The sequence below is a fragment of the Pleurodeles waltl genome, chromosome 8, assembly GCF_031143425.1.
Source record: "Pleurodeles waltl isolate 20211129_DDA chromosome 8, aPleWal1.hap1.20221129, whole genome shotgun sequence".
Classification (NCBI taxonomy): domain Eukaryota; kingdom Metazoa; phylum Chordata; class Amphibia; order Caudata; family Salamandridae; genus Pleurodeles; species Pleurodeles waltl.
The window spans coordinates 126,964,646-126,991,160 of NC_090447.1; the positions used below are offsets into that span (position 1 = coordinate 126,964,646).

The window sequence follows — 26,515 nt, forward strand, 5'->3', positions numbered from 1 at the left end:
CTTTTTGGATAAATTCCCATTCCAGTACTGTGATCTACTATGTAAAACCTACATGTCGACCCCACCAAGTATAAATCAGATTGCCACTACCCCAGGTGGTATGTGGTATTTCCCTGTGAGGTCACTAGTAATCAAATATTTCCCCTGGAATGGAGAATAACACGTGCACCCAGAAGTATTGGGTCAAAATCTGCATTTTTCCCCGTCCACGCAAAACAATGGATGCTACATTCACACATAACTATCACTTGCATGGAACAGGTGGTAAATGGTGGGGGGGTGGTCTTCTTCTATGTGAGAGGGAAGCTATGTAGGCAAATAACAGAGGGCCTCCAACCTCAGCCAGGGCCCACTTTTACCCCTCCCCTCTTGTTGCTTAATGCAGGCAGGGGGTGCCAGGAGCGGCCTCAGAACAGTGTGGCTCTGGTGTTCCAGAGCTTGGAATTATTAGTTCCAGAGTTTGCGGATCTGATAACCCCATGCCCGGAAACACAAAAACTTGGGAGTCGCCAGGTGCGGTAATCACCGAACCTCGAAACACTGGTCCTGACAAATTGCAACAATGGCATTAGCTTGCTTTCACTGAGTGTGACTAAGTAGAACTGTTTAAATTCTGCTACAACTCAAATAAAAAATACTTTCATGTTAAAGAGTCCCATGATGTCCATTAAAAAAAAAAAAAAAAAAAAAAAAAAACAGGTTTGTTAAGCGGAAACGGGTGAGACACAAAAAGTCAGAATCAGTGGTTTGCTACTTACTCATAAAATGTAGTCCATCCATTCTCATTGCTCTTGGTGGCAAGGAGGCCAGAGTTCCCGTGGTAGGTCATTGTGGCCAATTCATTCCCTTGTGCGGTGATGCTTTTCAAAGCACTGTTGGTGCCAATGGTTACCCAGTACACTTGGCCATCTGGTACCACCAGCCAAAGCGGCATGCCTGTGGAATCCCGCCGTATGTTTATAGTGTTGCCATTGTTGTCAGTGATTAAGGTGATATCTCCGTCTCCGGTGTATGTGAAGTTGTACAGATAATCCCCCGTAGTAAGACTTTGGGTGTACACATGTTTACCCGTAATATCAAACAAGTACAGCTCCTGGTCTATTGGGGAAGAAACCTCGTAAAGGTTCTGAGAGTTGAGGAAGGGCTTGTTTGTCCGAATGAACCGTATCCTGATATTCCCAAGGTCTGCGACATACAGTTCCCCATCAGCGCAGACCGCAAGGGAGGATGGGGAGTACAGCTTGGCATCCTTCGCATAGCCTTCGTCGCCGGAGTAGCATTCGCAGTTGCCATCATTTTTGCAGTCGCACCCGCTTGGCGCCCCTGCTACCAGGGAAATTTCCCCATTGGTCGTCACTTGCCGGATCCGGTTGACCTTCTTTCCATCAGTTTCAGCAATGTACAAGATGCCATTGTGGGAGACGGCGAGGGCGGTGGCGGACTCCAGCGTGGCGTGAACCGCCACTCTGCTCAGCAGGAAGTGGTCAATTCCTGGCACCTGGCAGTGCATCGGCCTTCCTGCCACAATGCGGACCTGGTGGTTTTCAGAGATCTGCAACACAACATTATTGTCCAGGACGTAGAGAGAGTTATCCATTGGGTTGACCGCCAAATCCGTGGGCAGCTCAAGACGAACCTAAGGCAAAAAAAACACAAAATAACCACTTAATGACTGTAACTTTTCTTTTTTTTTTAAGAAACTAATTTCCAGTATCCCTTTGGTTAAAAGTACATTAAGATGCTTAACTAACACAAGGAGACCTGCAAATCACTTGTCTGAAAATTAGAGTTATCAACTATGGAGCACGTAGAAGATGTCTCGGTTAGCAGCACAACTGGTGTAAGTTGCACAAATCCCACCGGCTCATAATTTGTAAGTTAATAAGCAGTGTTCTTCCCAACAGAAGATCCGGTGTAAACCCAACATGGTAACCTTCAGTGGGCTGCGGCAATGAAGTATTCACATACAATACTGCAGCAAATGTCTACAGTTCTCTTTCTCCTCCTTGATGTTAATTGAGGAGAGAGATTTACAATAACAAAATTCTGAAATACAATATCTCCTCCAAGAAATTCCCCAGTAATCACGTCTCCCCCAGAGCTGCACCACTGCCAAGAGAGAAGATATATACACCCGGCGAGTAATTGGAAGGCCTTGCAAACAGTATGTCAAGGTAATATTACACTGTCACCCTCTAAGTGTGTATAAAACTCGACAACCTCACAGACCTTGTGTCAGCTTGTTGGTTTATTTCCTACAAAAAGCGTTGCCTCAAATTCCATTCCTTTATTCAGTCTCAAGGCGGCAGAGCTTTTGCAGACGCCGGGTACCTTATTTACTGTTCTCACTCCAGATTTACATTTTTCTGGGAAAAGTTAGAAATTCACCAAATACTCTAAATAAAGCATTGAAATGTTGCAATTCAGCATGCCAGCACAAGCCTAGCGGAGTGCTGCTAAAGGCAAAAAACCTAGGAATACCAAGAAAAGCCCGGCTATTACCTGGCCTGACGACCAGGGTACTCTAAGACCTAGGGGGCTATGGTGGAGAAACTAGTCACAGGCTAGGGAGTGAAAAATAGGAAACGGACAACAGAGCATTACTGACAGCTGCATAGGGTTGTGTGCATAGGCTTCGGGAACTATTGGGTTCTATGCACTGCACAAAGCACTCCTCCTCTCATACACCCTAAAAAGGCTATTGGTTCCCCACACCAGCTGCATGTTCAGATGTTCCACTACAGCATGCTTCCAGGGTTTGAGTAGACCTGAGACCACACCCTACCTCTGGTTACCTGAGGGCTACAGAGTCTAAATTGGAGAGCTTTCACTGTTAGCATGATAGTGCTTTAATGATGTAATTGTGTCTTTCCTCCCATAACACCTAAGAATTGAACCTGCAAGTATGTGGGGGAGGGAACAAGAATTCACCTCAAAGCATAGCTATTTATTTCAAACTTAATTGTGTCACTGAGCTAGCTGCCTTTATATTTCTGTAGTCCACTTTCCAAAAAAGGAACAGCATCTGTGTTCAGCTTCTGTCCGGCAATTAGGTTTCCCATGACATAGTCCGGCACATGGAGTCAGGCCAATTACTGTATCGCAAGTGGAGACAGCGAGAAACTATACTCCCAATTTATCAATGCATCACTGCCAAGTTAATAAGACCTCTGGATTCTGGGTTTAGCATTCTCAGAAACTCTAAAGAGTACCCTTTGCCTTGCCAATAAGTATATTCATACCTTTCACTTGTGATTTGGCAGGAAATATTTTAAAAATGTGGCTTGCAATGTAGGACCTCATTCTTCATCTTCAAGGTAAATGCCTGCTGTAGAAATGCGCATAAAATGATTTTGCCCTGAGGCGACTCGGGGACCAAAGAATGGAGTATATGTTGTAAGCTTGTTCCGCAGCACAGAAGCTGAATACTTATCGACACTCCCCGTTGCCATCTACACGTCACAGTGCAGTGCCTGCCTGCCATTGATGATAAATTAGTTATTTACATGTCACAGTAGTTTTGTAGTTTAAACCTAATGTACAGTTGCACAGCTCTGATGCTTTGGCTCTACATTCTCTCTGCCTGCCTCCTTCTTACCTGTCCCATCACTTTTTAAACTTGTTTCAAGGTATGAAACTAAAGGTAAATTGAAATGGAATGATTTGCCAGCGAAGCTTGGATGCCATGTATCCCACGGCAAGCGGGCGCAAAGTCTTTCCTTTATTTTAGCCGTGCTCTCACATTATCTTTTTTCCCTGGCTCCAGACCTGCTTTAACTTTTGTTATAACAAATGTATTATAATAAATACTCCAGTCTATGCTCATCTTCCAGCGTGCAAGCATCACCCGCTTTTCTTACTATAAAGAAAATGTGACATTTTGCCTGATTGTACTAAATGTTTCAAAAAAATGTTTCTTGTCAGTTAAACATTTAGGGCCAGATGTACAAAGCTTTTTGCACGTAATGTGATGTGCAAAAAGCACTTTGCAATGCACCCCGTTTTGCGATTCAGTAACCTGGTTACCGAATCGCAAAACAGGTTTGCGAGTCGCAATTAGGAAGGGGTGTTCCCTTCCTAATTGCGAGTCGCAGTGCAATGCAGGATTGCTTTGTGACAGCGAACGCGGTCGCAAACCAATCACAGTTTGCACCCTTTTGAAATGGGTTGTAACCCATTTGCAAAAGGGATGGGGTCCCCATGGGACCCCTTCCCCGTTGTGAATGCAACAAACTTTTTTTCAGAGCAGGCAGTGGTCCTATAGACCACTGCCTGCTCTGAAAAAAATGAAACTAAAACGTTTCATTTTTCGTTTTTGTAATGCATCTCGTTTTCCTTTAAGGAAAACGGGCTGCATTACAAAAAAAACAAACAGCTTTATTAAAAAGCAGTCACAGACATGATGGTCTGCTGTCCGCAGCAGGCCACCATCCCTGGGAGGGCCGCCATTCGCAAGGGGGAAATTGCGACCCACCTCACGATTATTCATGAGGTGGGCCTTTGCGACCCCCTTGCGAGTCGCAGATGGTGTCAGGGACACCCTCCAACATTCCGAATTGAGACTTGCAAATTGCGAGTCGCTCTGAAATATAGGTGGGCTTGTGTACGAATATGGAAGGTAAGTAACAATTACAATTATCAGATTTGCTACTTCACAGCACTGTAAATGATGGGTTTTATCGCTCAATGGTACTCAAGTTATTGACCAGGGATGGATGAAAGGGCGAGTCAGCCCTGCCAAAGTTCAAACCTCTTATCAGCAGGCCAGGGATAGTCTTAGAATTGAGCGCTAAACTCACAAAGTTATTTTACTCTCACTGCTTTTGAGTTGTGATTGCCCGTTGTGATCCCTGGAACTAAAGATAATGTCACATTTTCTTCAGTTATTGTGATTAGGAATGCAATTGAACTCCTCCCCACTCAAGAAAATAAATAAATAAAATCTACTGGGGCTCGAATTTGCTACTTAAAGCACATTTGGTTACCTTCAGTCACTGAAAGTTGCCACCAAAGCCTCCGCTTATGGTCCTTAGGAACTCAGGTCTCTTCTAGGGTGCGGGGCACCGTACAGTACAACCACCAAGTCAATAGGTGTCCCAAAAAAAATGCCACAGGTGCTGACCACATCCATCTAGATTTCTTACTTGCATCCAGAATTTATGTATACACAGTAGAGTACGAGAAGCTTCTTGGAATACCATGAAATAATCATATCAAATTCAAAAGTGAACACCATTCAATTGGTAAAGTCAATAGGTTTCATCTAAGCATGATCTATTGGTTTTGTCAATGTGACGTTGCACAGCAGCGTGGATTGCAGTACAGCATGGCTTAAAGTGAGTAAAAAATGGCTATGACTCGTCCAGCATTGACTGCATCATACTACTTTATTTCCCTTAAGCTATGTTGCACAGCACACTGCGCGGATGTGCAATATGTTTAAAACAGTGCTGGGGTGGGGGTTAACAGAAATAAAGGACTGCCGGTGAGGGTTGAAAAACACCACCGGGGAGGTGCGAGGGAGGGAGCATCAATGGACAGTGGGAGGAGGGCGTTGGGTCGGGGGCAACAAGAGGGAGTTGAGAGGAAGGGAGAAGCAACAAAGAACATCAGGAGGAGGGTTGTGCGGAACCATACAAGGCCTAGAGTGTGAGACAAAAAAAAAAAAATGAAAGTACATGGAGCAGCGCACCGCCAGTGGAAGGACACTGGGCACAAACTGAAAGTTGTGATAGGCCCATGCTCCACGGTAGGGAAAGAACTCCTGGGAACAAAGCCGGAGGAGATGAGCAGCCGAAGGAAGCAGAAGGCAAGACCAATAAGAAGCAAAAAAACAAGAGTGTAATGGAAGCCAACCAAAGGTAAGGAACTGGTAAGTAATGGGTGGGCGCTAAGCCAGTTTTAAAGCTTTTTTTCATTTACCATAGATTTTGCTGACACGCATGAACTAGACATAGACACTTGATAAAGGACCTACCAGGACAAAACTCCAAAAAGGTACAGGGGCTAGAGGTTGCAGCTTCCCAATTCAGGTCACTGGGGGGAGTGCAAAATGATGGAAAGTCATGCTAAAGTTCTGTGTGAGCTTCAGTAACATTGGTGGGAATCTAACACATTCAAGAAGGGTTAAGGGTATGATGGCAACATTCCATGGAGAGGATAGGAAAGTCGAGTCGGTGTAGGAAGCTGGCCTGGTGTATAGTGGGTACCAATCGTACTTACACCTTATACCAGGTGTCCCCTTTTAGTGAAGTGTAGGCAGTGTCTAGAAGCCAGGCTCTCTAGAGGTAGCTGTGGATGAGCATCCAAGACTTATCTAGGGGACACACAAAACTCATGCAATACCACAGAGGTCTCACACATCACTTACACACATAAAAGAAAACACTCATTTGTACAAAAATAAAGGTACTTTATTTTTGGTACAAATCGCAACAAAATACTAGAAAAGTGACCCACCCTTGGGAGGTAATTAATACACTAAATATATATACACTAGCAATCCGAAATGGGCATATTAGAAAACAGTGCAAATAGTAATAACCAATAGAGACCCTGGGGGAGTACAAACCATATACTAAAAATAAGGAATGCAAACAAGGTACCCCCCACCCAGGTAAGTAAACTGTGTAGAGGAGAGCTGGGGTATTAGGAAACTACAAAGGTAAGTAACACAGCTCCCCCCCCCCAGCGACCAGGAAAGCAGGAGTAAAACACTGGATTTTCCACAAACCACCCAAAAGGAGGAAAGGAAGAAAATACGACACCCAGAGAAGCCTGCAAGAAAACCAGCAGTGGATTCCTGAAGAAAGAAGACCTGTGGAGAGAGGAGACCAAGTCACAACAGAGTACAGTGGGGGGCCGGAGCCCCTACCCACCACACTGAAGATGCCGGAGTTGGTCGACAGTGAAGAAGAACAGGTCAAACCTGCAGCCCAGAAGTCGGAGACGAGTTCCTGGTGGATGCATATGGAGGTCCATCCCGGAAGGAAGATTGCAGGCCCAGGAGGACTCTACCCAGGAGGGGGAGTCACAGGGGACCTTACGCGTCGCAGAAGGCCCACAGGAGCGGAGGCAGCACCCACAAGTGTCCCACAGGACAGAGACATCGAAGTCGCTGAAGCAGCCCACGCAGCACCACAGAAGTTGCTCCCATGTCACCGGAGGACCACGCAGAGGCCCAGAAGTTGCAGGAGGGAGTGCTGGGGGCTGGAGCTACATATCGCCTGAAATACCCCTTGGAAGTGAAGCAAACAAGCCTTGGCGGCTGCAAAGGATGCAGTGCACGGGGTGCTGTCTTGCGTGGAGTGGAAAGGATTTACCACCACCAAAAGTATGACAGCTGGTAGAGAAGACCAAGGGAGACTCTACGGATCACCACCGGTAATGCAGGACCCACGCCACTCAGGATGAGGGGAGATCCACGTAGCCGGTCGGCGTTGCAGCCAGGTACATGTAGTTACGGGGGAGTGACGCCTTTACCCCAAGGGAGATTTCTTCTTGTGCAGGCTGAAGAGTAGCAGTCTTCTGAGGATGCACGGCTGGGGAAATGTTGCAAAGCTGGCAAGAAGTCTGAATACAATGTTGCAGAAGAGTCGTCCTTGTGGATCTGCAGCTTGTAGGTTCCTGGTGGGTCCAGTCACGGTTCCGGAGGCCAGAAGTCGAAGCAGAGGCTGCAGAGGAGTCCTGATGGAGTCTTTCAAGCCGAATCTGAGGACCCACCCCAGAAAAAGACCCTAAATAGCCCTGAAAGAGGGATTGGTCTCCTAACCAGGTAAGCACCTATCAGGAGGGGGCTACGGCCTGGCCAGTCAGATGCTCCCAGAGTATGCTCGAAGAGTTCTCTGCCAATCTTGGAATCAAGATGGCAGAACCCAGGGACCATCTGGAGGAGCTCTGAGCACCACCCCTGGGGTGGTGATGGACAGGGGAGTGGCCACGCCCCTTTTTATTGCCCAGTTTCATGCCAGAGCAGGGACTGGGGGGTCTCTGAACCGGTGTAGACTGGCTTTGCAAGGAGGGCACCAAATGTGCCCTTCAAAGCATTGCAAGTGGCTTGGGGAGGCTACTCCTCCCAGCCTGTAACACTCATTTCCAAAGGGAGAGGGTGTAACGCCCCTCTCCCAAAGGAAATCCTTTGTTCTGCCTTCCTGGGCCTGAGCTTCTCAAGCAGCAGGAGGGCAGAAACCTGTCTGAGGGGTGGCAGCAGCTGGGCTGCCCGGAAAAACCCTGTAAGACTGGTGGTAGCAATGCTGGGGATCATCTAAGGACCCCCCAGAGTGCATGGGATCATACTTCCAATATTTGCGACAGTATTCGGGTATGATTCTGACATATTTGATACCAAATATGCCCAGGTTCGGAGTTACCATTATGTAGCTGGACATAGGTCCAGTACACATATAAAATGGCGTCCCCGCACTCACGAAGTCCAGTAAAATGGGGCTGGAGTTCGTGGGGGCACCTCTGCTAGTGCAGGGGTGCCCTCACACACAGGTACCTGCACCCTGCCCTCTGGGGTGAGAGGGCCTACCAATAGGGGTGACTTATGGTGACCTGGTGCAGTGACTTGTAGGGAACACAAGTGCATACACCCGGTTCACGCAGACTGCAATGGCAAGCCTGCAGCATCCTTTGCATGGGCTCCCTATGGGTGGCAGAATAACTGCTGCAGCCCATAGGGATCCCCTGGAACCAAAATGCCCTGTGTACCTAGGTACCATATACTAGGGACTTACATGGGGCGACAGGAATGCCAATTGTGGGAAGAAAAATTTACAATTTAGCAGAGAGAGCAAAGTTACTGGTGTACTGGTTAGCAGGAACACAGTAAAAACAGTCAAACATACTGACAACAGGCAGAAAGTGGGGGTAACCATGCCAAGAAAGAGGGCACTTTCCTACAGTAGGTCATTAGAAGTTAAAGAAAGACCAGGAGACCTGCCAGAGAACCAAGAGCTCCAGGGAAGGAGGAAAAGGCCAGAGACGTTAATCGGGGGTGGAGTGGGGGGCATGGGAGACAAAACAAAGGGCTTATTTTGTTTGGTGCTTCAGGGTACACTAGGAACTTAAACCTCGAACAACAATCTGTCGCCCTATTGTCTCGTGATTTATACACTTCTGTGTTGCGGTCTCAGCCACCTTCCCTCCTGCTCAGTCTTGCATTCAGGGAATTGTGCTTTTCCTTGAATTCCCAAAATAAATTGCTTCACAGACCAGCTAAACTGCAAAGCAGCCAAACCAAAAAATCTGCCGCCTTTCTTCCACCCTCACCTCCACCTCCTAGAAGCCTCAATCCATAAAAAACACAGCATGACTGTAGCTGTAACCAATTTGCAATCTGATGCAAGTCAGGTCGTCTTATTTCCCTGCTGTTGCTAATTTTGGCAGAGCAGCATTCAACCACTGTTTCCTAGATGCTAATTTGATTCAGTTCTGCCCCGCACAGTGCCAAATGAGCCAACTGCAAAGAGCACAGGGCCCGCCGCGCTCATTATAGCTGGCCCAAAGTAGATGCGTGCGGCACACCTTGGCCTTCAAATTCTGATTTAATTAGGGCTTAAGTACCTGGGCAATGTCCATGACGGAGTCACAGCTGAGGGGTCTGGCAGATGTCAGGTCGTTGGATCCAAGCAAGGTAGAGATAATGCCATTCTGATCGATTCGCCGGATCATGGTGCCATCAACAAAGTAAATCAGCCCAAACTTGTCCACCGTGATGCCTAGTGGAAAGAGAAAGCAGATAATTTTACAAAGAAAGTAAGCATATGGTACAACTACAAAGAAAAGCCAGCCACCCAGGCACAAGAACTGGAGGCATTGGAGTAAGTTCAAGCAGAAACATGGTGGTAGCCCTTGTTAAGTCTTAGAGTTGTCCAAGGGAGCTCAGTTGAGGGTCTCCACTGTTTACATCACAATGTTCAGGAGATGCCTGTGACCTTCAGAGTCTCAATTTTTTTTCTTAATGCTACTGATCGCCGGCAGTAGTGTGTCCCCCCTGGTTGTGTGATTCGTGAAACGCACTCGCCTCTTCTACTACTAGTCCCCTTTCACAATAATAATTTTGTTTTTGTAAAACAACCAGAGATCATTGCAAGCATTCTATGGAAATTGCTGCTTACCTGTAATAATCGGTTTGCCGGTAGCATCTGAGCTCTGGTGCATTGTAGGTTTCAAGGGATGTGTTCATGAGTCATTCTCAGGATGGCCAAAGCCAAAACAGACACCAAACAGAAAACGGTAGAAATATGCCAAACTCAACAATTTAAGGCATGAGAGTGCACCTCAAGCATACATCCTTGAGCCTCTTTCTAAGAGAGCCACAGCTCGAGTCATTTACCAGTTTTAAGCCCAGTGTCTTTCTTTATCTTTCTCTATAGGTGTTCGAAGATTATGTAAAGGATGAATTCTCAGCAGTGAATGAATGATGGGGCAGTGGTCGAACAATCTGCTGGGAAAGACTCTATCTGGGCACCCTGTTGTACCCATTGCTGCTGAGGTGTTTAGACACAGTGCAGGGGTTGGGGGCCATAAAAAATAAAAATTGCTGCATTACCTCAAGCTCAGAATTTAATTTGTGCTGATGCACTAGGCTGCACTCAGAAGCCCGCAGCAAGCACTATTAAATGTTAGGTGTGTCTTTTACTAAGGTCTTCAGTCTTCTACCAGTCACTCCTTACGCCTTTATCTCACTCTTGCAACATTTGTGTTTTCCTTTTGAGACAGTTCTTCCGTCTTTCACACCCTCCTCTTTTCACCTTTGTGTGCGTTCCCTCTCCTCTTCCAGGGAAATGTCTGATGAAGAAAAAGAAGTGCGAGGCCCCATAAATGAGTTTCCGATGAGCATCACCGTCAACCACCAGCTCAAATTAAGCCCTGCTCCTCAGGATTATAGGAGGTCTTCAATGCTTGACTCTGTCGTTAACATCACAGAACCTATGTTGCATCTCATGATTTTTTTTTTAATTGTGCCTCATTTCATTTGCTCCAATTGAGGTTTGTATACATTGACAGACCATTGGTCAATACATCTAAGTTACAGTCAAGATTCACTCCAATGATGCGTAAGAATGCATTTTAGAAGAAAAAGCCTAAAGCCTGGGCTTTTCACACTCCACATTTGAAAAACTGATGTCAGCGACCAGTGGGTGGAGGATGGACATTTTATGGACTGCACCAAACTCAAAATGCTTCATATTTCCTCATATGCACTCAGCAGGATTTGGGTGCCGAGTGTGCCATCTTCACTACCTGGACAAGATCAGTATGGAGGAAGTGTGCAACCATTGCGTGCCCTTTACGGGTGAACTGATGGGATTCCTTGAAGGTAAACTGCCTGTCTTTATAATACACACATGAATCCATACTGACTCATTAAAAGAAGAGGACATTTCCACTAAAATCTCAGCCATCAGTGCAGATGAATTTGGGTGCTCTTGAAGGGAAAGATGTTGGCATGCACGGTTCTCTTTTGCTCTTTTGTGGGAGTAAAACCAAGGTGCTGCCAACATATCTGATAACTTAAAAATATGAATCCAAGGAAGGCACCAAGTTAGAATCACAAGCTCAGTTAACAAATGGATGAAAACGTTCCATTTGCATTGGAAAGGACATTAGTGAATCCACATGTATTCCATCGCTTCCTTAATCTTCATGTATTTCAAAGTTTCCTCTCATTTCTCTTCCCTCAACCTTAACTCGCATCTCTTACCCAACACTATCACTCACTTTAACCTCATCTTCTCCTGCCCATTACAATGCAACCCTAAACTTTCTCCCAACCTTAACGTTCACCCTAATCCGCATCTCTAACCCTAGGTTTCACCAAAGCCTAACCCTATTGTCAACCGTATGCTACAATGTTGCACGGCTAGAATGTAAACTTATTCCTAACCTTAACTTTCACCATAATCTTTAACTGGATGCTACAGTGTCATCCTAAACTTTTCCCTAACTTTAGCTTTCACCTTAATCCACACCTTTAACCCTGGTTTTCTCATAAACCTAACCCTATTTTTAACTATACACTACAATGTTGCAATGCTACGACGTAAGCTTATTCCTAACCTTAGATTTCACCTTAATCCTTATGTTTAACCCTATTTGTAACCATAAATTACAATGTAATCCTAAACTTTTTCCTAACCCTCGCTTTCAATGAAGCCCAATGCTATACGCTCCTGTGTTACAATGCTACAATGTAACCCGAAGCTTTTTCCTAGCTCTAGCTTTCACCTATGCCTAACACTATTTTAAACATATTCTACAATGTTACAATGTAACCTTAAACTTATTTCTAACTTTAGATTTTACCTTAACCCTTATCTTTAACCTCATTTTAACCGCATTCTACAATGTAACTTCTCACCATAGCCGTAACATGTGCTACAATGTTACAATGTAAGCTTATTCCTGACCTTAGCTTTCACTTTCACCCTAAACGTAGCTTTTATCCTCACCCTAACCCACAACCCTGACCGATCCGAAATCCTAACCATAGCCAGGGCCAATGGAAATATGTGATTGTGCAGCTGCGGAGATTTTAGCATTATTATAATTTGCCACATAATCCATCACTTGCCGAATAATCTGCTGATTTTAATTTAAAAAAAGTTTGTTACTAGCTCAAAGGGTTCAAAAGTTTCTAAATATGCAGCAACACGTGTTGCTGCGCAGCAAAAGGCCCTTTTTGCAAAGCTGAAGTGGTCGCCTTTCTGTTGCTTATTGCTACATTTGGACGCTAAACTGGTGCTAACGGGGTGCAACCAATGCCCCTACAGTGTTAACAAGTTTAAAAATGCCCAAAAAATGAAGGTATACAATTACAAAATGTGCCGCATCCCCTTCAACTGGGACAAAACGCAGCTGAAAGAAGGGATGGGTTTCCTGATTAGGTAGCAGGAGGGGACTCCGGCAGTGACCAGCAGCGCCCTGTACAGGTCGCCATGCTGCTGTCGCTGCGCCCCGCCTGAAAACATTACCAGACCGCAAACTGCAGACCTGCACAACCAGGGCGGGCACTGAACGTTACAGACAGACTCAAATCTTCATTTCCTGGATGTGGTAAACATGATGTTACTGTTATGTCAAGCAGTATTACTTACCTGCGGCGGCAAATCTCAAGGGGAGGGGCGGGTGGGATGGATGGGGAATAAAAAAAAAAAATGAATACAAAAAACTTACCTGTTCCAATCACTGCCTGTTGCGTTGCTCTTCTGCTCTTCTTCTGGTGTCCCAGCAACCACTGGGACACCAGCACAGGCTGCCCAGCAATCCTGGCGCTGCTCTCATGCTAAGCTTAGCATGAGAGCAGTGTCAGGATTGGTCTCAGCGGCTTGCACTGCCGCTCAGAGACTGCCCTGGGGTCTGTGCAGTCTCCCCAGCCCAGCTGTGTAGCACAGAGATGGCCAGCCAAACATACATGTGCATTTAGTGCACAGATTCCACTCCCCCCTCCCATGGCCCAGCCCCACCCCTCCCTGCACATGCTGATGGCTGAGCCAGCAGCTGAAAGATAAAACAATAATGAAATATTGTTTTATCTTTCAGCTCTTGGCTTAGCTGGGGGTGGGGTGCGCTCCTTCGCCATAGCGACGGAGCCGCCCCTGTTACTTACCCCAAACCATGTTGCTGGGAGTCAGTCTCAAAGTCGCCACTGCAGTTAAAGCTGTCAAACAACGCAACATAACTGCATGACGTGGGAGGTGCGTGTCGGTTCATTTCTTATTTCTTAGTACGAACTGATGATTCTGAGTCATTTTTATAGTTAAACAAAAAAGCTGGTTTACATAAGCCAGACAGATGTGGTTCAAAAAATATGTTAGTGTGCATTCACATGCGAAAAGTTACATACCAGTAGTTTGCTGCTCGTCTTTGTTGAATCCAGGTTTAGTGCAGTGGTCAACCAGTGGTTGGATTAGGATTAATTTTAAAAATTTAATAAAGTTTAAAAAAAACAGAAATGGGGTGTCTCTAATGCGACCCCTAGGGGAATAAAGCAGAACCTCATTCCCCCTTTGAATTAACTCTATTCTTATTATATTTATCTGCCATCTCGTCTGTGCCCTGCAGAAGGAACAGGCAATATTGGCCCCCATGAGCTACACTTTCCCGGAGGCAGAGGGAATGCGCATGAGCAAAAGACAACAGTGTACACTTATACAGTGCTCACTGTGAACTAAAACACTCACAGATACAGAAGATCTATACCTGCTTACCTTTTGATATTTTCAATATTTTGTCCTTGATATTTCTATACCACAATACTCTGTCTTCAATACTCATGGGGCACACCAATGCAGATTTTATTTTCATGCGAAACCATAAACTCAGTTATTTTTGTGGCAGCACTGGATTGACAAGCGTCCCAGGATTACGCCTTGAAAGCTGTTAGTGGCGCAGGTCTCCTGGCAAAATCTGGAAGAGTGAATTCTGGAAATTAGTAAATTGACGCCCATGCAACGTTGTAGACCTCTATCCGTAGATTCACACATTTCTTTAAGAATGAGGCTGAGTGTGCAAAGCCAGGACCACCTGCTGGCACTGCAAGGCCATCTGAGCCAAGGGAAAACAGAACTGACTAAGAGGGGTGTCCAAGAAGCTGGCCTCAAGAAGGACCTGCAGTGTTCTAAGTTGAGAAAGCAACCAGTAACTATGTGTGTGCTGCAGCCCCTGCCGCCCCCCACGCCTCTGACGAAGGGCCGCCTGCTGCGCAAACCCCAATGCAACCTAATATATTCCACACAACAGATCGTTGCACTGAGCCAGGTTTCGCCCCATGGAGCACATTTTAGAGAAAGCGTAGAATACACTTCTTTAAGGTCACAGAGGTATGAAAAAGAGCTTCTCATGAATAACAGATGCCTTTTGATCATGGCTGTGGCATAATTTAGCATCAGACGGGGAATGGTATCGTAGGACCATGGATGCCCCAGCTCCACCACGGAGGCACAATCCGACTCTTTAAGCAATCAGGATGGAAAAATGACATCTATGGACCGGGGAAGAAGTCTGCGAGCGCCTGGTTTAGTATTATTTATTGAGTTCAGCTGCTTTGTAGAGCGTTGCACTTCAGGGCGCTAAACCAATTTGGAAGATGAATATGTGGGTGCTTCAGTTGAGCAGCAGGGTGTTTTCAATCAGTGGGTTTTGGTCCATCGTGTAAGGGGTTTCTGTGGGGTCCACAGTCTACCAGATGGGGGTTTCCGAAATCTCCAATCTGTACAAACTAGTATTGCCCAGAAGCACACTCAAGTTGTCAGTATGAAGTACACCTGGGTGCACAATTCATAAAATATTCACACGGCTGCCCTCATAGCCCTACACCCTTCAATGTATGAAGATTGATGAATTTCAGGAATTCACAAACCTTCACAGGAGTACTGCTGGAAAACGTTTTGTGGGCTCTTACAAAGAGTTTATGTGAAGGCATTTCTGCATGCATAATTGCACATCTGGTGAAATTACACATTCAAGTCTTTATTTGACTCCAGTTGCACTTGTATTTTTTCTCCATGGGTAAAGTAATTTAGCTGCGTTATGCTTCTTTCCTCCAGACCCTGTCCTATTTTGGGATGCCTCATTCTCATTCCCAGCGTGGAAAATGGTTTACTCTTGCTGTTCACATTAGCAAATCTGCAAAAGTTTTTAGAGTGGGATTTGGACCTGTGGATACTGTGTGGCAATGATTTTATCCCTATATTCGAAGTGTGAATCACATCACAATGACTGATGGTGTACGTAGGGTAAACTAATCCTCTTGTTCGTAGACTGACGTTGCCTGCCTGTGAATGTCTAGCTTGCTACTGTAAATGAAACCTTCACTTTGGAATGGTGCAATTCCTAAAAAAGTGAAGGTTGAAGTAATCAGATGAATCATCATCTGTGGTCTTGTTACAGGCAGCTCTAGCTGTCTGTCTAGGGGACAGCATTGGATATTATACTCCACAGAGCCAATCCTTGCGCAAGACTGGATGACTTTCATGTCAATCTCAATTACCTTGCTCCTATCTGTACCTTGCTCCTATCTGTTGCTTCCCCTTTCTGTGTTGCACCTGCCTGCATGAGTTTTTTTTGCCATTTGCCCTGGTCCAAACACAGCACTGCAACAAGAGCTATGATTAAACACCAGGTTACTGCCTTTCAGTACTACTTAGTGGTCCCTACAGAGACCGTGGCAAAAACGTGAAAGATACAACATGGAGCTTGACGCACATTGAAATGAGCAATGGCAATTCCAATCAGTCTTGCTTGTACATAAAGGTAAGCAAGACAGAGGGGCACTGCTAATAATTGTTTAACCTATTGGTTTACAAAGTAATGAACGTTTTAATCCATTTCACTAATTAGTTTACCATCTGGCCACAGCCGAGTGCTAATGCCATCCATCAACCATACAGAGCACTGGCATGTCACAGATGGTAACATGTTAGTTTTCTTGACATACATAGGAGGGCCTATGATTTAACATGGACAGTCTAATGGTGCTGTGTGGCATAATCGGTGAATTACATACATATATTAAAAATGAAAGCCATTCATTACATTTGCTAATGGTTGTTTAATATGGCCTTCGTTTGTCGATTACATGGCCTCTTAGCGCTCTTGGTAAAGAGTGTGAATCTGTGACTATGGGTTTCACACAAAGGATCCTCTGTGAACTGGGGGCCTAGGGACATCCCTGGCCCAAGTAAGTGAAAGTGGGTGGTATGTAATGAGAAACATTTCCCTATGGTCGTTTTCCATTCAGGGCCGGACTAGGAACCCAAAGCAGCCCTGGCAAAGTTTGTCAGATCAGCCCCATAGGGTGCATAGTGAGCGAGCCTGACCACTACAATGGGGCTTCAGGGGTTCTCCACCTCAAGGAAATTTAGGAAAACAGCCACAATTGTGCATTCTACTACACATTTTTCATTGTATATTTAATTGTATTCGTTTTTAAAGCATAGTAAATGATGACCTTACAGTGCACCAGGATGCAGCAATCTTTCTTATGGCTCTTCGATGATTCGCTCACCATCACCCTCTAACAGTGACTCTTCTCTCTCCACAGCCCTCTCTCACATGTATTTCATTTGTTTTATAGCGCTTCTCTTACCAACAGAGGGTATTGGAACACTTTACATCACACATTCATACAGAGACAATGAATCATTCATCTGTAAATCAGTATTTACTCTGGGGAAGCATAAATTCAGGATTCAGAATGTAACGCAGTGGTTAGGGTTGAGTTTACTAATAACAATTTATTTCTACCCAGACAAACCCTTTTTACCAAAATTAGGATCATTAAAAGACTGGGGAACAAACATAATTTTCTAACCTGCACCATGCAGTTTGCATGCAGTTCTTTGATGGCAGTTCATAGCTCACTGTGCTAGATTATGATTGTAACTTATGAGTTGCACAGTAACAAAAGGATCTATGTGACAAAAGCAATACCGCAGAATTGCACATAAAATGCTTTACTGTGATCTGCAAAGTATATGTTCTTTGCAACAGGTATTTAAACCTTCTGCACGACCTTGGATGAGTCAAAACTACCACTAGACAAAGCTCCAATCTCTCTCCAGCAGGTACACTAATCACCAGAGTTATCTTGGCACTTTTATTGTTCCCTGAAAAATGTTGGATATAGTAACTTTTATCAGTTTCGCCGCTCCCCCGCTCCCTGAGCTTGCTCAGCCGTCTGCGCACTCACCTGCCTTTCTGAACCTGCAGGTTCGATCCTGCTGCTGTCCGTAGGCTCTCCTGCCCTTTTCCTTCATCTGCTGCTGCTACTTGGATGTTGTGTTATTGTGCTGTATTGGTTGGTGGTTACTGGTTAGTTTCACTGCTATTGCACACTGTACTTGTCACTTGTTATTCCTGTCACCGTATTTCTTGGCCAGTCTCCCACCCCTCCCCCGGCACGCTCCCGCTGTTTTCTCCCGCCTGCGCTCCTCAGCTTACCCCCCCTCCCTATGAGCCCCTCCCTCTTCTCAGCACTATTTTAGGAGGCCGCTGTGTAGCCAATGTGCAGCCGCATGCAGCAGGCGTGCCAAAGGCAAGCCCGTCTGTGCCCGGCCCACACCCAGAGCCAGGAACCCTGGTTCTACTACAGCCCAAGAAGGAGATCCTCGCACTCAGCGTCAACAACCCTAACAGCTCATGCTGCAGCGCCTCACCGCCCGCCACTAAAGAGCCTTCACTTGACGCCACTGGCCGTTCTCCATCAACATCAGTAACTCATCCCCAATCAATACAGATACGCCGCACCCAGGACAACCCTCAGCTCCCTCTGCTGCCGCCTTCTCAACGTCCGTTCCCTCTGCAAACAAGCTACAGAATTATGGAACACCATCATCTCCCTCACCCCGGTTGTAGCCTTCCTCGCGGAGACCTGGCTCAATGCCACAGCGACCCCAGACAGGTACAAGATCATACACGCAGATCGCAACGGCAGACCCGCGGGCGGAGTTGCCATTATCCGCAAGGACACCCTCCGTTGCTCAGTTTCAGTGGAGAATGATGCTCCAATCATGGAACACCTTCACTTCCAGCTCAGTCCAGACGGCAAAACCTCCATCAAAGGAACCCTCACATGCAAATCCCCAGGGCCACACCAAACATTCTGCGAAGACATCACCGAACTGATCACCACACAAGCTACAGACACTGAGCACAACATCTTCCTCGGGGTTCTGAACTTTAACATTGACGGCCCCCACAACGCCAAAACCACCAATCTACTGGACAGCATGAACATCATCACCCAACCCACGCACATCACAAGACACAAGCTGGACCCCATCTTCAAATCCAGCAACGGAGTCTTCTTCAACCAAACCTCAGCACTCACCTGGACTGACCACTCCATCGTCCAATTCACTTTCACATCAGCTCACCACAACGCAGCCAGGCCAGCCCGCACCTCCCATCGGAACTGGAGCAAGGTTTCAGAAGGCCAGTGGTGTGACGAACTCAACACTCACCGCCCAGACATCTTAAAAGACACGGACAGAGCAGGTAGGAAATTTACCTCATGGATCTCACACAGCGCAGACACAGTCGCCCCCACCAAATCGAGCAAATCCAGCAACCACGCCAAGCAAGGCAGCTGGACTCACCAGAGCCAACTGCAAGCAACTCAAAAGAAGATAGCGCTCCTCAAAGGACCCCATCAACCGATCCGCTTTAGAGAACAAACTCAACCTATACCACAAACACATCAACAATGCCAGAAAGCAAGTGCTAGCCACCCGAAGTCATACCAGCTCAAACCACAACAGAGATTTTCAAGAATATCAAAGAATTGTCAGACTGATCCACTTTGGAAAACTGCACCACCCCTAATCAGAAGCTTTGCAACTCTCTAATCCACTTCTTTCTCAATAAGATGGCCACCAATCTCAGAAAACGTTGCACCCCATCCATCCGCCGCTGACACCATCAATGTGCTCAGCCCCTCGGACAACAACATCCACAGGGCTCCCCGACCCCTCCACCAACTGCACCATTACTAACTGGAAACACATTACTACAAATGACAATACCGACCTCATGAGGTCCATCCACTCCAGATTCCCCATGGACCCCTGCCCTCATCACATGCTCAACCTAGGCACCAGCACCAGCAAACACACCAACATCCTCAACTCCTCCATAAGTTCCAATTCCTATCCGGGTGATTGGAAGCACACAGGAGTTAAAATCTTGCTCAAAAAACCATCTGCTGATCCCAATGAACTCAAGAACTACTGTCTAATCTCTTTATTCCCGTTCCTAGCAAAAGTGCTTGAAAAAGCCATAAATCAACAGCTTACTGCCTACCTATAAGAAAACAATCTCCTTGACCCATCTCAATCTGGTTTCTGATCTAACCACAGCAAAGAACCTACCTTCATCACGGCCACTGACGACATCAGACTCCTCCTCGACCAAGGGAACTCGGCTGCCCCCATCCTCCTCGACCTCTCGGCAGCCTTCAACACAGTATCCCACCACAGACTGCTCATAAGGCTCCACCAATTAGGAATCAAGGGGAAACCCCTGAAATGGATTGCCTCTTTTCTTTCAGGCAGACCTCAGAGTCCACCTTCCGACCTTCACCTCTAAACCCAAGGATATCGTATGCGGCATCCCTCAGGGATGATCACTCAACCCCACCCACTTCAGCACATACATGACCTCCCTGGCCGATATCATCAGAAACCACGGAATCAACATAAACTCCTACGCAGATGACACTCAGATCTTCCTCTTGCTCTCCAAGGATGTATCCATGACTCAAACTAACTTCCACAACTGCATGAACAGCATCGACAAATGGTTGAGGAACAGATGCCTCAAACTCAACACTGACAAGACGGAGATGCTACTGTTTGGCAACACCTCCTCTCCATGGGATGTCTCCTTGTGGACAGCCGAGCTGGGACCCTCCCCCACCCCTGTGAACCACACCAGAAACCTAGGAATCATCATAGACAACAAAGTCAACATGAAACTCCAGGTCAACATGATCTCCTCCACCTACTTCCTCACCCTCCACATGCTCTGCAAGATCTTCAAATGGCTCCTGCATGAGTGCAGACGGACCGCCACTCAAGCCCTCATAACCAGACAGCTAGACTAAGGCAATGCACGTTATGCTGGACTCACCAACACGCTTACAAAAAAAACTACAAATCATCCAGAACTCAGTCACCAGACTCATTCAAGACCTCCTGAAAAGTAGACACATCACCCTGCATTTAAGAAACCTGCAGTGGCTCTCTGTGCACAAACATTCACAATTCATACTCCTGACACTCGCATACAAATCCCTCCACAACCTTAAGAGATGGCTTTCGTTTGACAACTGCAGCAATAAAGTGCCTCGATACCCTTACTGGTGCTTTGTGCGCTATACAAATACAATGATTGATTGATTGACAAGGAACTCTGCAGTGCTTTTAAAATGCCTACACTGCTACAAAGATGTCCACAGTAACAAAAGTGGTCCCCACCCTTCCAGCCTCCCAGGTAAACACCCGATGCCTGCCCAGCTTTGGTTCCATTGTGGCCAGCTGGGAGGAAAGGGCTGGCTATGCACCATGCTGGTCGACCCCTTTTCAGTTTGGTGAAGGTTTTAGTGGTCTCTGCGGGGTATGTCAAGGTGGTAATTAATATCAACATTATTGTCATCACTGTATGTTTATTTAGGCATCTTTGTGGCTGTATTAGAGTCGTTGTGATCTATAGATCGATATATATGACTGGACCGCCCTGAAGTGGCTGTTCTATTGCTGATCTAGCATTTCAGTGACAGTGTGGAGTCTGGAGGGCTGTTTTGTTTCTTGACCTGTCTGGCTTGTTCAGTGGTTCTAGTTCTTTGCTAATGATCTATTCTTTCGAGACAGCCTACTTCTCTTTAAGAGCAGACACCCGATTTTGTGTATCCAGTGTCATGGTCTAGCTTTTCAGGTTAATTCCCTTCAAACTTGGTTTGCTTCCAACTTTAATGATCTCCACCCTTCTAGTTTTCATGTGCCTCTCACTGAAAGGGTTTCTTGTTTCCTGGCCCTTGCTACCGAGTCTAGGACAGAAGCTCTATCTAGAGGGTCAGCCACAGGGAAGTGTTTCCTTCTGCTACTGTAATCTGAAAGACATTGGGCCAGATGAGCCTTTTTGTGGTTGAACACCATTTAATTAGCAAAACTACAAGTTTACTACCATGAAAGTGCTTTCTATAATGTACAAAAGCCCTTTTCCTGGTCAGAAAAGGGATTTTGTGATCCTTTCAGAATCACATATAGATGTTGGCGCAAAAGGGGCGACCTTCTCCAGTTTGCGATTTGAAAAGGTGTGTATCAATCGTTTGTGACCATAACTGTGGCCACAAACAATCGACCAGTTACCAACCACTGGTTGAATGATTTACAAATTGAAATAGCGCCAGAAGGCTTGGGGCGGAGCAGGCAGTGGTCCAATGGCTCCTCAAATGTCTTGCCAAATGGGGAAACTTTTGTTATTAAGATGGCTCCTATCTAACAAATGCTGAAAGGACTGTTATTACCCCCCAATGAATACAGTTTGAGAATGCAAATGCAGGGATGGAGATTTCCTGTCCCTACCAACCCTCCATCCGTGCATCTCAGTCAATCACAAGGGGTTGCAAATTGCGACCTGCGTGGTTAATATGCATGAGGCAGGTCATTTTGAGACCCACGATTAATGGATAAATTGCAGTCACATCACAAAATTGCAGAAGGGTGCAAGTAAATCTAGCCCTACACACAGCCATCATCCCTACAACATGCCAGGTGTTCTTCCTGAGGTCCAACCCTACAACTGTACCTCCCAGAAAGCCCCACCGTCCATTCCCCCGTATTAATCAAAGCTGGAGCGAGCAGAGCCTTTTTTGTAATTTGAGGCACAGTACAGCAGTGAACATAGTCTTCGGTAACCCAATAACGGGTAAATACAGAACAAAGTGTACCTGGAGAGGTTGCACCGCTTGTGCAATCAAATACATGGTCATGTAGTCAGAATAATCTCGTTTTGAAGTTCAATGTAGGATAAGAAGAAGAAATGTAATTTACTGTAGTGCTGCAATCTACCTCCTTCTGTAATCTGATGCAGCATAAAGTAATCCTTGTGATATCTTGCTGTGATCTGAAATACCCTGTAAACTAATAAACCAATCAGCTGTTACCTAATACAAGCTGCTGTAATTGTTTGTGATGTGCTTTCTGGGCTGTACCTGTCTTGTGCGTGTATTGCACGGCAGCTGCATGCTAAGCCCGTCCCTGTGCACGAGGGAAGCTTGCCCTGCTGTTGGTAAGGCTGTGCTGTTTTACTATCATAGTGCGAAACCTCAGTGATCACTAGACATAAAACAAAGCTTCCGGCTTTGACGATGCATGCTTCTACAAAGCTCTACTTTAGGCCTCCTAGAGGCCACCTCGAAGATGAAGGCTCCGCCTCGGGATGCTTTCCAGGTTGAAGCAGTCCTGGCCCCAGGCACCTAGAGGCGGTGATGAGTGAATGAAGCATAGCAGAGAGTAACAGATCCAGGGACAGGCGAGCTGACCCTTGGCACAGCCTGACTGCAGCGCTGCTTTTAAGCTGGAATTCCGAAACTCTGGCCTCTGCTGGGCCAGATGTGCGCCCGGATCGGATTCTGCACTCGCGCTCTAGTGTGTCAAATACCCTAAAAGGGGCGGTGGACATCCACAGGCTTCGACAGTTGCTTACTTCCGGCCATAACCTTTTCCAAGCAACCGCCTTCTAATCTCTCGTGTTGTGGGAAAGTTCCCGAGGGTGCGTTCAGCTTTCATTGTTTACTGGAAGTTCACTTACGACTCCTGCATCACCTGGGTGGCGTCCTACTTCTGAACATTGGTATATTCAGTGTTACTTTAATTTCAAAATACTGTTTACAGTACTAGAACTTTTCAGAGAAAGCAACACAGGGTGTATGAATTTATACATTCGCATTTCTGATCACCATTCTAGCCTTTAATTGTTTTTTGCTATTTTCTTCTAACTTATGTTTCAGATAAAAATAGTAGCAATAATTGTGACAGTAGTTCATATTTTTTCACACAGTGGTTCATACCACTCTTTTTTCATTTCCAAGCGCTATAAGTAGCAGATGTTACTATTACCCAATTAAATGGTACTTCCTTTACTGACTATTAGGAAGGATGCAAGGCTGATTGGGCATTTCTATCAATCAATCATGGAATTTGTAAAGTGCACTACTCACCCCTGAGAGTCTCAAGGCGCTGGAAGGGGGGGCGCAGCTACTGCTCGAACAGCCAAGTCTTGAGAAGTCTCCTGAAGGTAAGGAAGTGCTAGGATTCCAATTGTGAACTCCTTACTATATATATAGTTGTAGTTGTGTGACTATGTGATGTATTCGAGTAATTCTAGTATTATAATTGGCAATGACAGTTCTGCCATGCAGCCTCCAGAACTCCAGAGGGCTCCAAGGCACAAAACAACATGAAACAGCAGAGGAAACGCCAGATTGTGATAGTCACACTCCCTATGCCGGGAGTTCTTTTAAAAAAGGTAAGTTGTGTTGTAAATCAACGTAGATTTTTCTGCTACGAGTGTGGTGAAATCCGTAGAAGCAAATCCCATTTACAGGATGGGAAGTGGGCATTTCAAGACCCACTGGATGTTTTTTTTTTCCTTTCTGGCCCAAATCCGTCCAGGAAGTGGTCAGAGATTTACCACTGCTAAGAGCTGGCCTAACTCTCCCTCCACGGTGGGAAGGGGAACGGATCACCGCCAGACCTGATTTGGGCACGGGCTTCTCCGAGGACAAACATTTTTTTCCTATGCTAGAAAAAAATGCATTTGCACAGAAGGTTCCTGTTATTCCAGCGCATAGCTCTCCACACACGGAGAATAGGAAAAGTCACATGACATCTCCCTCCCAAAAATAGGCCTACTTCTGGGAGGCAAGTGTACTTCTGGGATTTTTGGAATCACAAAAAGTTTCTTTGTGAATAGGGCCCCATGCTTATAAAGGTGACACCTTCAATTCTACGCCTAGAAATAAACAATTCAGCTACAGATAAGGATTAAAAGCTTCCCAAGAAAACATCTGACAGAACAGAATCTAATTTTAACTATTAAATAACTTGTAATGCTTAGTGGTGATGTTGAGTCCATTAATTGGGAAGCAGGCGAGTCTGGTATACCTTTTGCAAACCACAGCAAAATATGGAGACCACCCAGGAGCATGTCCAAACAAAAAAAACGTGTACACAGACTTTGGGTACAAATGCTTGGATTAAAGAGCTGAGAGGATAAACCAACAATGGTGAAACACCACAGGCGATAGTCTTTCTAGTCACATTCTTAAAGCTTAGGTTCTCCTACAAGAAAGGTAGAGAAATCTTCATTAAACAGTACAATTACTTGGGTGAGACAGGAGCAAGCCCAGGGGTGGGTGGTGGAGAGTGTCAAATAAAGTTGATAAACTGAGTAGGACCCGTAGGCTGACACAACCACCACTGACTGCCATCCCAAGGTCATCAGGGAAGGCCACTGAAATGAAATAGTAGCTCATGGTTGAAAGAAAACCGCTTGGCAGATGTCCATGTGATCCCAATTTCAAACAAACACACAAGTTGTCTACATGGATAGTTTCTCAGCAGTATTACATTTAAAATGGGGCAAATAAAATATATTTTATTAAATTTATTGTACTGATCTGGACTTAAAAAATTATAAATACCACTGTTTACCTCTTGGATTATTCAGTATGGCCTCAGAAGCCTTTCCCCCGTCTCCACAGCGAGTGTCGTCAAAAGGAAGGCACTGATCTCCAGTCCCCGCCACTACCTCTGAATTCTTGATGACGTCCTTCACATCAGAGGTAGACTTGATCTTGTAGACCCGTCGACTGTTTGTATCTGAGAGGTAAATGGATCCACTGATGGGATCTGTTGCCAGGTAGTACTTATGTGCAGGACTGTGGCTGAAAGATAAAGTGAAAGGTCATTTGTAGAGATGCCAGGCCTCCGAATCACTGGCCTACTCGTGGCAAAGTCAAACATGAAGTGCTCGCAACACCAACGCAAAACTTATGTAAATAGACAACGGCTAACACCACCCTCAGTAAGCCTCAATTTTCATTTTTCTAGCAGCCATTTCCTTAAACTCTGCATGTTGTTTAGTTTTTGAGATGATGTCATCACTTTGTTGGAAAACAACATAGCATGGAATCATGTGCCTAAAAAAATGACTAGAAAATCCAGCAGGGGATTCTGCGACTTCAGCAGTCTGTGGCAACAGTGTCTTCCTGAAAGTATTGCAGTTTTCATCATGTATGTCAGAGATTCTTCAGTCCATGTGCAAACTCAATCTTTATTTCCCTACTTTTCTAAAAACTCTCTCCCCATTCTTTCTCAATGCAAGCCATCTCTACCCCTAGTTTCACTCATATCTTGACCTGGCTGAGCAAATTACTTCTGCAGTATTGCAGGGCCTGCCCTAGTCCGAATACCAACTGGTGTCCTGGGAAAGCCATTTGATTGGCACCTCCATCATTTTTTAATTTAAATGTACACGCTTTGCTCTGCTTTGATGCTCCCCGCCCCTTTACTTGGCAGTGCCTAGTTCACCTATAAGGATGAGCTGCTGCTGCTTATAAATGAAAATCCACTTTAAGATGCAAGTATTCAAAAGACAGAACCTGTGCTGAGACCAGGGAAGATGGGGATGAGGCATGCACCATTCACAATGGACAGGAAATAGGCATGCCACTGGAAACACAGGCCCTGATGTTTCAAAAAGGTTTTTATACTCTTTGCCTAAGGTAAAATGCTTCAGTACATAAGACCCGTAGTTACCTTTGTTCACCCTTACCCTCAAAAAAATACTTAACAAAAAATACGGAAATTAAATTAGTTTTGAAAACAAAAACAACTTGTGCCCAAGTAACAAGGAAACAGCAGTCAGAATCAAAAAGCAAAAGAACGAATTCAGTAAACATGATCCTGCTTTACAGATTGTTTTTTTGGTTCTGCTAAAGTGC

At 45.6% G+C, this 26,515-nt stretch overlaps 1 protein-coding gene across 4 annotated transcripts in view; it reads right to left on the reverse strand.

Moving 5' to 3' along the window:
- TENM4 (teneurin transmembrane protein 4) overlaps positions 1-26,515 on the reverse strand; it is a 1,476,030-nt gene that overhangs the window by 57,349 nt on the left and 1,392,166 nt on the right. For all 4 annotated transcript variants that reach the window (XM_069203936.1, XM_069203935.1, XM_069203934.1 and 1 more), the window contains 3 exons: positions 25,224-25,456; positions 9,568-9,722; positions 759-1,636 (listed from right to left, as the gene is read on the reverse strand). In XM_069203936.1, coding sequence (XP_069060037.1) covers positions 759-1,636; positions 9,568-9,722; positions 25,224-25,456 — 1,266 coding nt within the window. The remainder of the gene's footprint in view (positions 1-758; positions 1,637-9,567; positions 9,723-25,223; positions 25,457-26,515) is intronic.